We start from the raw sequence: 17,521 nt of genomic DNA, 5'->3' as shown, positions 1-17,521 counted from the left end.
CTGGTGACACAGTCTATGATTCATTTAGAATTCAAGGCACACTTATTAACCAGCATGGCTATCACAGCATTCTGTAGTGATATGCCATCCCATCTGGTTTGCGCGAAGTGGGACTATTATTTGTTTTTCAACAGGACAATGACCCCAAACACACCTCAAGGCTGTGTAAGGGCTATTTGACCAAGAAGGAGAGTGATGGAGTGCTGCATCAGATGACCTGGCCTCCACAATCCCCTGACCTCGACCCAATTGAGATGGTTTGGGATGAGTTGGAAAGCAGAGTCAAGGAAAAGCAGCCAACAAGGGCTCATTATATGTGGGAACTTTTTCGAGACTGTTGGAAAAGCACACAAAACACACCTCAATGTGTACAAAGCTCTCCCCCGCCCTCCATTTGGCAAATCTGACCATAATTATATCCTCCTGATTCCTGCTTACAAGCAAAAACTAAATCAGAAGGTACCAGTGACTCGCTCAATACGGAAGTGGTCAGATGACGCGGCTGCTACGCCACAGGACTGTTTTGCTAGCACATACTGGAATATGTTACGCGGATTCATCCAATGACATTGAGGAGTATACCACCTCAGTCATCGGCTTCATCAATAAGTGCATCGACGATGTCGTCCCCACAGTGACCGTAGGTACAGACGAACCAACAAACAAGCAAAGCATCAATACAGGATTAAGATTGAATCCTGCTACACCGGCTCTGACGCTCGTCGGATGTGGCAGGCCTCGAAAACTATTACGGACTACAAGGGGAACCCAGACGCAAGCTTCCCAGTGACGCTAGCTTACCAGACGAGCTAAATGCATTTTATGCTCACTTTGAGGCAAGCAACACTGAATCATGCACGAGAGCACCAGTTGTTCTGGACGACTGTGTGATAACGCTCTCGGTAGCCGATGTGAGCAGGTCAACATTCACAAAGCTGCAGGGCCAGACTGATTACCAGGACGTGTACTCAGAGCATGCGCGGACCAACTGGCAAGTGTCTTCAATGACATTTTCAACCTCTACCTGACTATAATACCTGCTAAGGTAACCTTCCTAAATGATTACCGCTCCGTAGCACTCACGTCAGTAGCCATGAAGTGCTTTAAAAGGCTGATCATGGCTCACATCAATAGCATCCTCCCGGATACCCTAGACCCACTCCAATTCGCATACCGGTCCAACAGATCCACAGATGATGCAATGTCAATCGCACTCCACACTGCTCTTTGCCACCTGGACAAAAGGAACACCTATTTGAGAATGCTGTTAATTGACTACAGCTCAGCGTTCAACACCACAGTGCCCACAAAGCTCATCACTAAGCTAAGGACCCTGGGACTAAACACCTCCCTCTGCTACTGGATCCTGGACTTCCTGACGGGCCTACCCCAGGTGGTAAGGGTAGGCAACAACACGTCAGCCATACTGATCGTCAACACTGGGGCCCCTCAGGGGTGTGTATATAGTCCTGTCCTGTACGCCCTGTTTACCCACAACTGTCTGGCCAAACACAACTCCAACACCATCATTAAGTTTGCTGACGACACAACAGTGGTAGGCCTGATTACCAACATCGATGAGACAACCTGTAGGGAGGAGGTCAGAGACTTAGCAGTGTGATGCCAGGACAACAACCTCTCGCTCAATGTAAGCAAGACAAAGGAGCTGATCGTGAACTACAGGAAAAGGCGGGCCAAACAGGCCCCCGTTAACATCGACGGGGCGGTCATGAAGCGGGTCGAGAGTTTCAAGTTCCTTGGTGTCCATATCACCAACACACTATCATTTGTCAAACACACCAAGAAAGTCGTGAAGAGGGCACGACAACACCTTTTCCCACTTAGGAGACTGAACAAATTTTGCATGGGCCCCCAGATCCTCAAAAAGTTCTACAGCTGCCCCATCGAAGGCATCCTGACCAGTTGCATCATCGCCTGGTATGGCAGCTGCTCTGCATCTTACTGTAAGGCGCTACAGAGGTTGGTGCATATGGCCCAGGACATCACTAGGGCCAAGCTTCCTGCCATCCAGGACCTATATAATAGGCAGTGTCAGAGGAAAGCCCAAGAAATTGTCAGAGACTCCAGTCACCCAAGTCATAGACTGTTTTCTCTGCTACCACACGGCAAGCGGTACCGGAGCACCAAGTCTAGGGCCAAAATGGCTCCTTAACAGCTTCTACCCCCAAGCCATAAGACTGGTGAACAATTAATCAAATGGCCACCGGACTATTTACATTGACCCCACCATTTGTTTTGTACACTGCTGCTACTTGCTGTTTATTATCTATGCGTAGTCACTTCACCCCTACCTACATGTACAAATTACCTCGACTAACCTGTGCCCCCGCATATTGACTTGGTAACAGTACCCCCTGTATATAGCCTCGTTATTGTTATTTTATTGTGTTACTTTTATAATTTCTTACTTTAGCTTATTTGGTAAATATTTTCTTAACTCTTCTTGAACTGCACTGTTGGTTAAGGGCTTGCAAGTAAGCATTTCAAGGTAAGGTTGAATACACTTGTTGTATTCGGCGCATGTGACAAATAAATAATTTTGATTTGATTTGGCTGAGAGAATGCCAAGAGTGTTGAAAGCTGTCATCAAGGCAAAGTGTGGCTACTTTGAAGAAATCTAAAATAAAACATTTGTTTGATTTGTTTAAAAAAAAATTGGTTCCTACATGATTCCATATGTGTTATTTCATAGTTTTGATGTCTTCATTATTATTCTACAATGTAGAAAATAGTCAACATAAAGAAAAAACCTTGAATGAGCAGGTGTGTCCAAACTTTTGACTGGTACTGTATATTTATTCCTCTCTGTAATAATACTACCTACTTAGCAAGCTCCCTGGGGCTCGAGGGCGCCGGGCTGCCCTGCATTACGCACTCCTGCCACCATCATTACTCACACCTGCTTCCCTCGTCACGCGCATCAGCGATTCATTACACTCACCTGGACTCAATCACCAGTGTTTTTACCTCCCCTATATCTGTCTGTTCCCCAGCTCTGTTCCCCGCTTCTGCATTACTGTTTGTTTGTCTTTGTATACCTGGTTCTGCTGGCAAGGTTGGTAGACTTTAGAAAAGCAAGCAAAATACTAAATTGACTGAATAAGACACATTTCTTTCAATCTTTTACCCAGATTTTAGCAGAGATGCAGAGAATCATAGTTAGCTTATTTTTTTAAAGAACCACCAGTCAGGATGATACAGACAGCTCAAGAGGTATGCTTAGATATGCAGAAAAATAAACATGTTTTTTACATTAAGCATATTAATTATGGTTCTAGATTTGCAGGAGAAAATAGTTTCAGGTGTTTGAGAAATGCTAAATTCTCTACCCCCCAGCCATCCTCACGTACTTGGTGTCCCCTCGGACTTTCGGGGTGCATGACGCACCTGGACAGCATAATTCCCATTCAATCAGAACACAAATTACTTGCAGACAGCAGTACAACACTCCAGCAAACAAAGACATTGATTTGCAATGCCATCCACAGGATCAGAGCTTCTCTCCAGGTGTTCTGTCAGAAATTCCACCTCTGTTTAAGAAAGGTTGTTATGAAGGATACTGCAACACTCTTAAAGGTGCAATGAAGCGATCATGTCAAGCGTTATGAATGCCTTTGTATAACCCATTTTTTTTATTTATGTGTATGTTAATTTTTTGCAATAACAACACATTTGGTGTTCATTTTTTTGCTTTCAGCAATCATTAAAATTGCTTTACATGGGATGGATCGAGAGATGCGAGAGGAGTACCTGGTCGTCATTCAAGCAAAAGACATGGGTGGTCATATGGGAGGGTTGTCAGGGACAACAACAGTTACTGTCACACTAACAGATGTCAACGATAACCCGCCGAAGTTCTCAAAAAGTAAACAAAATGTCCAATTCTCTCTCCATATACTATAGTTAGAACCCATCATTGGTAAATCTGAATGTATTTGTTGTTGTTTTGCTGCGTAATGTTTTTTCATGAATTTCCAAAATAATCAGAATTATACTAGTTATATAGATGCATAGATAAGGATACAACATCTACTGTTAGGGTGAAATAATCATGATGTCCTATTCTTCAGGTCTGTACGAGTTTGTGATCCCAGAGGACCTTGGCATTGGTAAACCTGGTGGCAAGGTAAAGGCAAACGATAGGGACATTGGAGAGAACGCCAAATCAACGTACAACATCATTGACGGTGATGAGAGGGATGTCTTCGAGATCACTACAGATGCCCACACTCAAGAGGGGATCCTTCGGCTAAAGAAGGTAAGGACCTGACGCAAACTGCTCTGTCCTAGTGTTCCATCAGCAACCACTTGATATCCTTAACAGCTTCAACTTAAACAAGGACCAAATAGTTGGTTGCAAGATGGGGTATCAAAGGGGGAAGGTCGTTCATACAGGCTACAGGTCAGAGCTGTATATCTAGACTGATTTAATTTAAATTGACCATGGGGGAAAAATGCGGTTGTACTACATATATACTGCAAAGCAGTTTCAATGGCGAAGATGCAGAAAGATGGCGGCCCCCCATGTACTGTACTTACCACAAACGCCTCATTTGCTAGGTTCGCCGTATTGTACAGTGCACTCTGTTACAATTTTTTTGTATTGGCATTAGCACAGTATACATGATCCAAATTCTAGCTCCAAGACGGTGGCAATTTTAAGAAATAAAAAATGTGATTGTGCTGATTTCTAGGCACATTGAACCATGTCACACGCCGTAGTTTCAAAAGTCTGTGGATAGTGCGCAAACAAAGACATCATATCTGAATTCCTCCATCTTAATGCACCTTCGCCGTTGAATTGATCTGTAAGACTATATCAAAAACAGCTACCAAATGAACACGGTTGATTCGGTAGATGATTAGATGTACGAAAGGGAAAACAAATTATATGGCATGTTTGCCTCCAGCAATCTAAATATTTACTATTACACAACAATATGGAGTGTCACCATTTTTCCGTAGAACTGCGATGATAGAAGAAGGAGCTACTTCAGGCCTGAAGTATTCAAGTGTATGCATGAGTGATGGATGTGTGCTCAAGTCTTGACTCATGGTTAGTTTAATGTCTGGAGTTAGAGCTATAGATCATTCGAACGCGATTGTATGTCACTGCATTTGGATGCTAAATGACATTACGTTAGGACATCCACTGTGACTTCCTATTGGATGAAATTAAATCATATTATTTCTGATGATCTGCCTGGAATAGATTATACTCTACTAAACAAAATAGACAGCTTGAGAACAAACTAGACATGATCAATAAGACCTTTGACATACTTCCCTCTAGTATTTCACAGCGACAGCAGTGCTGTGGCTCTGCCTCATCACTTTATTCCGGTATACTTGGCTTGGAATCTGTTGCCTGCATTGCTAATAGCATGATGGATGAGATTGCATGTGAAAAACAGGAAATCAACTGCCTACTCTCTTCTCACCTCCACATCTCCAGATGGTGAAGTTCAGATTACTTTAGCAGAACTGGTATTTCTGCTTCCGTTCCGTACTCTGAACAACATTTTCTTGGTTTCAGAGCCCTGTTGCACTTAGCTGATGAGGAAGAATAAAGGATTAAATGGAGCAAATAGCACCACGACACTCCCAACAACAAAAATAGTTTTGTAAACTACTGTCAAATACCAAGTGCAAATTATTAAAGAGTCTTTGCGGCAAGGTTACAAAATATTGATCTAAACACGACTGCAGAAGCACAAACTAAGAAGTGGCTTTGTTGTTTTGGGTTTAAGCTTTTTATCTTCCACCCCTCAGGCCTATCAGGGAATGTTAGTGGGAAGTTCTGCTTCCTCCACCAGCCAGCGCTGAACTTTGATGTCTCTAAATGGCCTATATGTATACATACAGATCCTATGCTGAGATTTATGGGAATTTGAAGCATGGCACAGGAGGGCTCTGAGGTGGGGATGTCAGCAAGGGACAAGCATGGGGAAAATGGAGTGAAAAAGCTGTCCCATCTTCATATGCACATACTGTAGCAACACAAGCCGGTCCGAAACTTTCACTAAGCATATGTTCCATCAATATGAAAACCAAAGTGCTGCTCTCTGGATTACAGAGAGTCAAGTGCTGCATGAATTGAACTCCCCCAAAACAATGAGTAATGGCAGAGTGGCATAGAGGGCCAATTCAAATATGGCTGACTCAGTGGAGAGGTCAGATGTCATTGAGGATTATTTGAGAGGATGAGAATATGAATACTATTGTCAAAGTTCTATTCTGAGGTAAAACGGTCGAGGTAGAGTCGCTTGTTGAAACAATCATACAGTGTTAAGAGGAGAAAAAAAAATACATACCGCTTTGTTATAACATTTGGTCAATTATGCATTACATTTTAAAAGTACAATTATAACTGCAATGCAGTAAGGAGTCTGACTTGTTAATTGTTGTTGTAAATCAAATACAAAAACAGAATAGAGGTGATCAGGAAATAGTGCTGAATAGTTAGTTTAACTATTGTGGAATTCCATTCTTTGTCTGTGGTGTAATTCTAACAATTGACCCCTGTCCACTTCTAGCCCTGAGCTCCTTTATACTTGGTATTAGGCTGGAATCCATTGAAACCAATGTTTGCTCTTGGTCCAGCTGTTCACTCCTCTCAACATAGAGGAGGAGGAGAAGAAGGTGGGGACAGAGGAGAGAGAGAGAGGAAGAGCGGTTCAAAATGAAAATGGTCCAAATAGCTTCTCAGACCGTGGCAGACTGGGCTGCAGGGCCCTCTGCATACGGGTGCCCTGATGCCAGACGTGTGGACTTCAAAGCCCCCTGTCAGTCCCCGTCCCCAGCTGCTTTTCTCTCACAGCTGGGACTGCTGCCGGCACTGCCCCAACACTGGCCCGACCCAGCCTAGGGGACCACTGGATTCTTATTATTTTTTTGTGAAAAGCTGGAATACATTTTTTGATCCCTCTGTGAACCCCTCTCATTCCCAAAGCCAACTCACATCCCCTCAAGCGGCAAGGCCCAGTTTTGATTTCCCTATAAATCCTGGTTTTGGAGTGTGGAAGTGACTTGGTCCCATTATTCTAGTATTATAAGGGGGCCAGAGGTGATTGAAAATAGTATTATAAGAGCGGCCAGAGGTGATTCAAAATACAATTGTGACAGTCTGGGATGGCTGCAGAGACGCCAGAGACTTAAATTGCGATGTTTTTACATGTTGCAACTATTCAATGATGAGCATGTGTAAACAAGTACTGGACTGTTTTTCAATGTCCTTGTGAAATTGGAACGAGACCAACTGTTATTTAAGGGGTATGTTTCTTCTCACTGAAGTACACATACAGTAGGTATGCAATTCTCCCTAGGAAATTGCATTGTTGTGTTAGAATTCATGAATACACATCCACTTCTATTCATGTGATGATAATGCCACAATAATTGCTATCCTTCAAATGATTGCCGGCAATAATCTTATAACAGTGTTATCGTCATGGTAATGCACGGACACAAAATTATATTTTCAGGTAGCACAAACCTACAAATAACATTATTTTCATTATTGCCTAACACATTTGAACCAGATCGGTGTGATATCAGATTAGATTAACTTTATTTACAGCCTTATTCTATCCTAGAGCAGATGTCACAAAACAAATTTCCAACACATGGATTACTTGAGGTGAGATTGTGGTTATTGTTAATAATTACAAATGTTGTTCCACCCTGTGCTTGGATTATTTCCCTACATGTTTTGATAGGATCAGAGATCACACTATTGAATTTCAACTCAGAAATGCTTCAGACTCTTCTCCATCCACATCAGGTGCATTTTTCCCCTGTTGCTTTGGACATCAGTGAAAGGCATGTGTTTCTGTCATTTTGTACAGCCCCTGAACTTCGAGACTAAAAAGTCATATACACTGAAGGTGGAGGCGGCCAACATTCGATTTGATCCCAACAGCGGCGCCCCCTTCAAGGATACAGCCACGGTGAAGATTAGTGTGGAAGATTCAGATGAACCCCCTGTCTTCTCCAAGCCCACGTTTGTCCTGCAGGTGGATGAGAATGCCCCCATCAACACGGTTGTAGGAACGGTCACAGCCCGCGATCCTGATGTCACTGGCAGTCTGGTCAGGTAAGAAACAAGATGTTATTCACAACCTCATTTCACCAAACACTTGTTTAACTTATTGTTTAAACACCCATATAAGGACTGCAGTGTGCCATGGAATCATATGTATTTAAAAACATAGTCTTGCCACATGTTCCATTGGAGGTGAAATGTGAGCCGACGCCTGCCCTGGTTTCCTTAGGACCACAATGTAGTAAACTTGAAAGCACAGCACAGGGAGACTTCTCTTCGGGATGACTTTGCCTGCTGCGTTTCGGTTGTGTGACTTATTCTTGGAAATACCACAAGGGCACCTTGTATAGGTTATACAGGCAATTTCTCTCTATCCACCCCGGCATTTCATTAATTCTCCAGTGACTTGCCGCGGTCCCCGGACAACACTCAACAGGTTGTGTAATTTCATGGTGAACAGAGTGCAAGCTGGTAATCATTATTTGGCTATTGCCAAAGCAGGGGAGTTCAACCTGGTTCCATCTTCATAAAGAAATTCAAAATGGCATACCAAGATAATGTAACCTGGTCTCATGTTTGGGCGTCTCTTTAGTTCTTCTTCTATGACCCCAATGCTCTTTTATGTTGCACGTTCACAACGTTTTTCATTATCACTGTGCTGTGCATATTTGACATGTGGTATATATTATGCTGCTGATCTATGTGTGATAAGCATGGCCCTATTTCATTTTTATGTGAACATGTCTATCCAAGTGGCCAAAATCATTGTCATAAACGGTACTACATTGTACTATATTGACATGTCAGACTGGCATTTGGGAATCATATTCTTCAGTGTAATGATGTATTAGGTTGTTTTTTTCACTCAGGACTCTCTCATTGAAAGTATATTTCTGATTCCTTGTTTTCTGTTTTAAATGAAAGAGCACTTTATGTATTTACTATTTTGTGGATAAGATTACACATTTCGATAAGTGAATTGAGGCTGAAGGATATTATGCCAGTGTATGTAAGGCTGTCCGAAAGCTTTCAAGCAATCAGAGTTAAAGGAAGCTTTACGGAACCTACTTAGAGGCTGTAAGAGTTTGGTGCCGGATAAAAATGAATTATTTTCTGCACGTAAGTGGTTAATGTCACATTGCTTCCCATGTCTGCCAATGTCAATGAAGGCATTCAACAGTAAAGCCATTCTGTTTAGGGGCAGGAAGGGAATGGCTCTTACACAGCTTGAGATGTTCATGCCATCTTGTGTTGTTTCTCAATACTGATAAATTGCTCTACTGCAAGATGGAATCTTACTTTTTTGGGGGTATTTTCTTAAAACTGCATTGTTGGTTAAGGGCTTGTAAGTAAGCATTTCACTGTAAGATCTACACCTGTTGTATTCGGTACATGTGACAAATAAAATGTGATTTGATTTGAATGTACTGTACCTTTAAAGCCCCCATGCAGTCTTTTTATTTAATTTCTAATAAATCACTATGTGTGTTTATTTCATGAAAATAATTCCCAAAATATTTGTTATTATTCGTTTCCATGAGCCGCCATTGAAATGCTCAGTCTGATCGTATTGTGTTGAGACAAATGTTATTATAGGTACATACACAGCCCTGAATGGCAGATAGGATCGTCTAGACCAGGGGCCTTCAACCTTTTCAAGCATGAGAGCTACTTTTAAATTATGAAACATGTTGCAAGCTACTCATACATTCTTTCCTAGCTTTCAAATAGGACACTCTTTGTATTTTCCCAAATTCCATTTTCTCGCTTTTAATTTACCTGGTTTGGGATTTTTTTCTCCAGTTTTTCACTCTAAATATTACAATTATTCATAGAGAAACAATGAAATTGGATGATGTGAGTCCATGTCAATGCTTAATTCACATCAGAAGATACTTTTTGAATGTAATACCCCTTTAGAGGAGAGGAATGTGCTGGTCTAGTGATGTTTTTGCTGCTGCATTATGTCATGACATTACAGAATATGTCATGACACGTGATTGATACAAGTAGTCATGATATAATTCTTAATAGTTAAGCCTACTTTCTGGTTTACTTTCTAACATTTAATTGAGAAGGTTTTGGGGAAACTCTTTCTGTCTACCCAAAAGACAGATATCATTATGTCTAACAGATATACAGGGGCAATATTGATGGAAATAAATAGGCAGATATTGTGTTACATTTGACTTTTTAAGCCAATTGTGGCTACAGCACCTTTAGAAACTATTGACACCCCTTGCCTTTTTCCACATTTTGTTGTGTTACGACCTGAATTTAAAATTAATTACATTGACATTTCGTGTCACTGGCCTACACACAATATATAATACATACATAATGTCAAAGTGGAGTTATGTTTTTAGAAATGTTGACAAATTATTTAAAAACTTTTTTAATGTCTTGAGTCAATAAGTATTCAACCCCTTTGTTATGGCAAGCCTAAATGAGATCAGGAGAAAAAATGTAACCGACTGCCTTGATTTAGTCTTATGTAGCAACTTTTGAAATTGTGTTTTTTACATTGGGTGAAAGCAGAGACTCAGAGCTAGAAAATGGTATATCATACACTGCAGTTGACGAACAATGGGAGAATAATTCTGCTTTGAAAGTTGATCAACTTGTACCCCACTTTTGAGAAAATGGCCCTTGAATGTTTTGGGACACCTACTGGAGAGCTCTTCGTTGTCTACACCCATTCAGCATCGTTCACACCCTCTTAAGCATTAGCCCCACCCATCTCTTTACCACATGTCAAGCCATGTGGTACACACATCCTATATCAAAAAGTCTCTATGTTTATTTGTCACATGCACCGGGTTATAGAAGGTGTGAACGGTACAGTGTGAACGGTACAGTGAAGTGGTTACTTGTACAGTAGCAATATCAAAAACAGAAAGTGTACAGATAAAAATGTTTTATAATTATTAGATGACACTTACCAAACACACTTGTCTAAATGGTATAACCACTTCCAAGCCACATCTTGCTAAGTGGATGGGCCACTATTGTCTACATGTTCATGAAATACAATAGATGACTAATAACAACAAATAATAACAAGACAACTAAAGTAAATCATACTGTGTCCGTAAAACATATATTGGTTAAGAACCTTTGTGAAAGACCACAGTTTGAAAGATATGACAAATAGAAATCAAACCGGATGGACATCAGAAATAATGGGAGAGGTTGAGGGTAGAGGAAGGACAGGAGTAAAAACAAACAAAATATAACTATTGTAAAATAGACTGTGTCCATAAAATGTATATAGTATGTATAAGCTGGAAGTAGAGGCCTAAGTGTTGTTGTTCACTAGTTTACTCCAATTAGGGGAGGGGTGGTAGGGTTAGAAAGTAATAAAGGAAAATATATTTAAAAAAATATGTATGTATATATATATATATATATATATGTGTATTTATATGTTTGTATGTATATGTATGTATTTATATGTGTATGTACAGTTGAAGTCGGAGTTTACATACACCTTAGCCAAATACATTTAAACTCAGTTTTTCACAATTCCTGACATTTAACCAAGTAAAAATTCCCTGACTTAGGTCAGTTAGGATCACCACTTTATTTTAAGAATGTGAAATGTCAGAACAATAGTAGAGAGAATGATTTATTTCAGCTTTTATTTCTTTCATCACATTCCTGGTGGGTCAGAAGTTTACTCAATTAGTATTTGGTAGCATTGCCTTTAAATTTATTAACTTGGGTCAAACGTTTCAGGTAACCTTCCACAAGCTTCCCACAATAAGTTGGGTGAATTTTGGCCCATTCCTCCTGAAAGAGCTGGTATAACTGAGTCAGGTTTGTTGGCCTCCTTGCTCGCACACGCTTTTTCAGTTATGCCCACACATTTTCTATAGGATTGAGGTCAGGGCTTTGTGATGGCCACTCCAATACCTTGACTTTGTTGTCCTTAAGCCATTTTGCCACAACTTTGGAAGTATGCTTGGGGTCATTGTCCATTTGGAAGACCCATTTGCGACCAAGCTTTAACTTCCTGACTGATGTCTTGAGATGTTGCTTCAATATATCCACATCATTTTCCACCCTCATGATGCCATCTATTTTGTGAAGTGCACCAGTCCCTCCTGCAGCAAAGCACCCCCACAACATGATGCTGCCACCCCAGTGCTTCACGGTTGGGATGGTGTTCTTCAGCTTGCAAGCCTCCCCATTTTCCCTCCAAACATAACGATGTTCATTATGGTCAAACAGTTCTATTTTTATTTCATCAGACCAGAGGACATTTCTCCATAAAGTACGATCTTTGTCCCCCTGTGCAGTTGCAAATCGTAGTCTGGCTTTTTTATTGCGGTTTTGGAGCAGTGGCTTCTTACTTGCTGAGCGGTCTTTCAGGTTATGTCGATATAGGACTCGTTTTACTGTGGCTATAGATACTTTTGTACCTGTTTCCTTCAGCATCTTCACACGGTCCTTTGCTGTTGTTCTGGGATAGATTTGCACTTTTCGCACCAAAGTACATTCATCTCTAGGAGACAGAACGCGTCTCCTTCCTGAGCGGTATGACGGCTGTGTGGTCCCATGGTGTTTATACTTGTGTACTATTGTTTGTACAGATGAACGTGGTACTTTCAGGCGTTTCGAAATTGCTCCCAAGGATGAACCAGACTTGTGCAGGTCTACAATTTCTTGGCTGATTTCTTTTGATTTTCCCATGATGTCAAGCAAAGAGGCACTGAGTTTGAAGGTAGGCCTTGAAATACAGCCACAGGTACACCTCCAATTGACTCAAATTATGTCAATTAGCCTATCAGAAGCTTCTAATGCCATGACATAATTTACTGTAATTTTCCAAGCTGTTTAAAGGACTTGCCAAAACTATAGTTTGTTAACAAGAAATTTGTGGAGTGGGTGAAAAATTAGTTTTAATGACTCCAACCGAAATGTATGTAAACCTCTGACTTCAACTGTATGTTTACAAATGTATGTCTGTATGTATGTATGTATGTATGTATGTATGTATGTATGTATGTATTTATATGTGTATGTATGTATGTGTATGTATGTGTGTATATATATATATACAATATATATTTATATATATATATATATATACAATATATATTTATATATATATATATATATATATATATATAGAGAGAGAGAGATAGATATATATATATATATATATACTGCCGGTCAAAAAGTTTTAGAACACCTACTCATTCAAGGGTTTTTCTTTATTTGGACTATTTTCTACATTGTAGATGTCACGCCCTGGCCTTAGTATTCTTTGTTTTCTTTATGTTTTTTAGTTAGGTCAGGGTGCGACATGGGGAATGTATGTGTTTTGTAGTGTCTTTGGGGTGTTGTATGTGTATGGGGCAGAGTAGAGTTTAGTTGTCTAGTTATGTCTATGGCTGCCTAGATTGGTTCTCAATCAGAGACAGCTGTCATTCATTGTCTCTGATTGGGAGCCATATTTAAGGCAGCCATAGGCAGTAGGCTTTTGTGGGTAGTTGTCTATGTTTGTACGTATGTAGCTTGTGGTTGCACTCACGTCTTTAGCTTCACGATCGTTTGTTGTTTTGTTTTCGTTTTGTAATTGTGTTCGTTACGTGTTTTTTCTCTCTTCCAAAATAAAGAAGATGTATTTTGCACACGCTGCGCCTTGGTCCACTCTCTCTCAGGAAGACGATCGTGACAGTAGAATAATAGTAAAGACATCAAAACTATGAAATAACACATATGGAATCATGTAGTAACCAAAAAAGTGTTAAAAAAATCTAAATCTATTTTATATTTGAGATTCTTCAAATAGCCACCCTTTGCCTTGATGACAGCTTTGCACACTCTTGGCATTCTCTCATCCAGCTACACCTGGGAAGCTTTTCCAACAGTCTTGAAGAAGTTCCCACATATACTGAGCACTTGTTTTTTACCTGCACTTTTCGGTTCAACTCATCACAAACCATCTGAATTTAGTTGAGGTCGGGGGATTGTGGAGGCCATGTCATCTGATGCAGCACTCCATCACTCTCCTTCATGGTAAAATAGCCCTTACACAGCCTGGAGGTGTGTTGGGTCATTGTCCTGTTGAAAAACAAATGATAGTCTCACTAAACCTGAGCCAGATGTGTTCCTTGAATTCTAAATAAATCACTGACAGTGTCACAAGCAAAGCACCATCACACCTCCTCCTTCATGCTTCATGGTGGGAACCACACATGCAGAGATCATCCAGTCACCTACTCTGCATCTCACAAAGACACAGAGGTTGGAACCAAAAATCTCACATTTGGACACCAGACCATAGGACAAATTTCCATCGGTCTAATGTCCATTGCTCATGTTTCTTGGCCCACGCAGGTCTCTTCTTCTTATCCTTTAGTAGTGGTTTCTTTGCAGCAATTTGACCATGAAGGCCTGATTCACGCAGTCTCATTTGAACAGTTGATGTTGAGATGTGTCTGTTATTTTAACTCTGTGAAGCATTTATTTGGACTGCAATTTCTGAGGCTGGTAACTCTAATGAACCTTTCCTCTGCAGCAGAGGTAACTCTGTGTATTCCATTCCTGTGACAGTCCTCCTGAGAGCCAGTTTCATCATAGTGTTTGATGGTTTTTGCGACTGCACTGGAAGAAACTTAAAAAGTTCTTGAAATTTTCCATATTGACTGACCTTCATGTCTTAAAGTAATGATGGACTGCTATTTCTCTTTGCTTATTTGAGCTGTTCTTGCCATAATATGGACTTGGTCTTTTACCAAATAGGGCTATCTTCTGTATACCCCCTACCTTGTAACAACACAGCTGATTGTCTCAAACGCATTAAGAAGGAAAGAGATTCCACAAATTAACTTTTAAAAAGGCACACATGTTAATTAAAATACATTCCGTGTGATTACCTCATGAAGCTGGTTGACAGACTGCCAAGAGTGTGCAAAGCTGTCATCAAGGCAAAGGGTGGCTAATTGAAGAATCTCAAATATAAAATATATTTTGATTTGTTTAACACTTTTTTAGTTACTACATGATTCCATATGTGCAATTTCATAGTTGAATTCTTCACAAGTATTTTACATGTAGAAAATAGTAAAAAATAAATAAAAACCCTTGAATGAGTAGGTGTTCTAAATCTTTTGACAGGTACAATTGTAGATTTTTTTTTATTTCTTCAAGAGCTGTTACACTAAAAGGGCATTTTCATAATTTTCACAATTTCTATGTTATTTCGACCTCTTGGTGTGGAAACTGCACTGTTTCTTTTAAGTCAAGACATTTTCCCTGTATGTTTTCACAATGTGTCAGATATAGAATGTACATGTATGTCAATTGCTTTTCACCACACATGACATGACATACAATATTGCCATTGACAGTTTAGTTTATTGTATTGCTTTTATAAAATGTAACTTATATTCTGTAATGTCTTCTATTTTATCTCCTTGAGTTTCTTATAATGTTATAATAATTTCTGACAATTTAGTATCTATGTATATTATTTGTGTGTAATGTTGAACATGTGGTAATGCGTCATCATAGAACTGTATGTTGTCTCTCAGAGACCTCATGAAGAGACAACCAATGGAAGTCTCATCCTGTTTTTATGCTCAGACAAATGTTATCCTTGACATACAATGCTTTTGGATAGAGTGCATCTCTATGGAGTGATAATAAGCAATGTTGTGACCATCACAGAGGTTATAGGCTGAACATTGTTAGCTTTAGCAGCCTGTGTAACAGTCTGATCTCAAAGACTAGATGTAACCAGGTAAACACAAACGTCTAGCGTGTTTGAATCTCATCACGGATAACTTTAGAATTCTTACTAATTAGCAACTTTGCAACTACTTACTACTTTTTAGCTACTTTGCAACTACTAGCATGTTAGCTAACCCTTCCCCTGATCATAACCTTAACCCATTAACCTAATTTCTAACCTTAACCCTAATCTTAACCCCGACCCCTAGCCAAGATAACATTATCCTCCAAGCTATCGTTCGCGTTAACAACCTAGCCACCTACTGTAGCAAACGTTAGCAACAACAAATTAGAATTGGTAACGTATCATAACGTATTGCAAATTCTTAATATTGTACGAATTATCATTTGTAACATATCATACAAATTGTAATTTGGACTTTATCCTATGAAATGGATGATGGACATCTACAAATGTATACATACCTTATGAAATGTAACAAAGCATACTGAATGGAGGGAGACAGATTTATATTTACTATGTTATGTCTACCGCTGAGTCCAGGTTGTGAGTAAACACCCTCACACCAAAATGACTCACTGTCTCTCAATCTGACCAGGATGACTCAAAGGCTTAGGGCTGGTTCCTCACTTAGACCTCAACCCTCAAGCTATACTTTATGCATTCAACCAAGGTTTCAGGTGGACTTCATAAAATGCAACACAATTCCTTCAGTGTCCTCCCATACTATGTGAATATGATTTGAATCTTGAATGATCATTATGCTCAAGACTTTGGGCATTACACCATAGCTTTGAAGGCTAGAGTAAGAGCCAATCAAGGGTATCATTACAGTACCTGGTATTGATGATGCCTTTTAATAATACGTTATGGCTAACCTAGGAAGTTGCCCAAAATACCATGTCGAGAAACATTTGTGCATTGGCGGAGTTGAGTGGGACATGCACACAACACTGAACCCGGTGAGGTTTTAGTAGAGGATCATAGGACTACAAAAGGTTATGGGTAATGAGAGCCAGGTCTGTCAGGTGACTGTGTAAGCTTGTCTGTCTTTCTTCAGGCCCCGCTACATCATTTACTTACCTTGACAGCTGACATGTTGCAAATGTTAATACGAGGAGTCATGTAAAAGAGATTATGAAAAGATGAATGTAAAATGTAATGTCAAGTAGACTTTCTTGTAGAAAACAGGTTCAGGACATGTTCAGGGAAAACAGGAATAAATGTGTCCTCACAAAGAGCTGGTTAGCATGCGGAGGACAGAAAAATTAGTTCTACATCTGTGATCCTCCCAATAGAATTACTGACCTTATATAAGACAGAAATGTCATGAATGCAATTGTTCTCTCTCACACTTATATTACTGGTTTTATGGCTTATAGCCAACACTAATTATAGCTATCACTTCTAACATCCCTTTTTGGGACCCAGATAACAGCTTAGTAAATGTAGTGTCCAAATCTAAAATAATATTAACACACGGTGTAAAAGTTATACATGTCATATGATTGAATAAGAAATATGTTTTTAGAGGAGGGCTGCCCAATGTAATTTGAGTCAGGTATTGAACGAGTGAAAAGTATCAGGTGCTATTTTATGTCGTCCTTTCTCGGCATTGAATTATTCACATCCAATGGTCCGCTCCCAAACACATCCTCACACCTTTGACAGTCAGCACCCATCTCTTGCATGGAACATCTGATAATTGTATTTGCTTTAATTCTTTTCACATCACATTGTCAGTTTGACTG

The 17,521-nt window shown here is 39.9% G+C and overlaps 1 protein-coding gene across 1 annotated transcript in view; it reads left to right on the top strand.

Moving 5' to 3' along the window:
• LOC120025203 (cadherin-8-like) overlaps window positions 1-17,521 on the top strand; it is a 103,209-nt gene that overhangs the window by 74,393 nt on the left and 11,295 nt on the right. The window contains exons 4-6 of the mRNA XM_038969667.1: window positions 3,719-3,886; window positions 4,092-4,279; window positions 7,869-8,116. Coding sequence (XP_038825595.1) covers window positions 3,719-3,886; window positions 4,092-4,279; window positions 7,869-8,116 — 604 coding nt within the window. The remainder of the gene's footprint in view (window positions 1-3,718; window positions 3,887-4,091; window positions 4,280-7,868; window positions 8,117-17,521) is intronic.

The sequence above is a fragment of the Salvelinus namaycush genome, chromosome 30 (genome assembly GCF_016432855.1).
Source record: "Salvelinus namaycush isolate Seneca chromosome 30, SaNama_1.0, whole genome shotgun sequence".
Lineage (NCBI taxonomy): Eukaryota > Metazoa > Chordata > Actinopteri > Salmoniformes > Salmonidae > Salvelinus > Salvelinus namaycush.
Note: the sequence above shows the minus strand (reverse complement) of the source record. Positions and strands in the feature narration are given on the sequence as shown.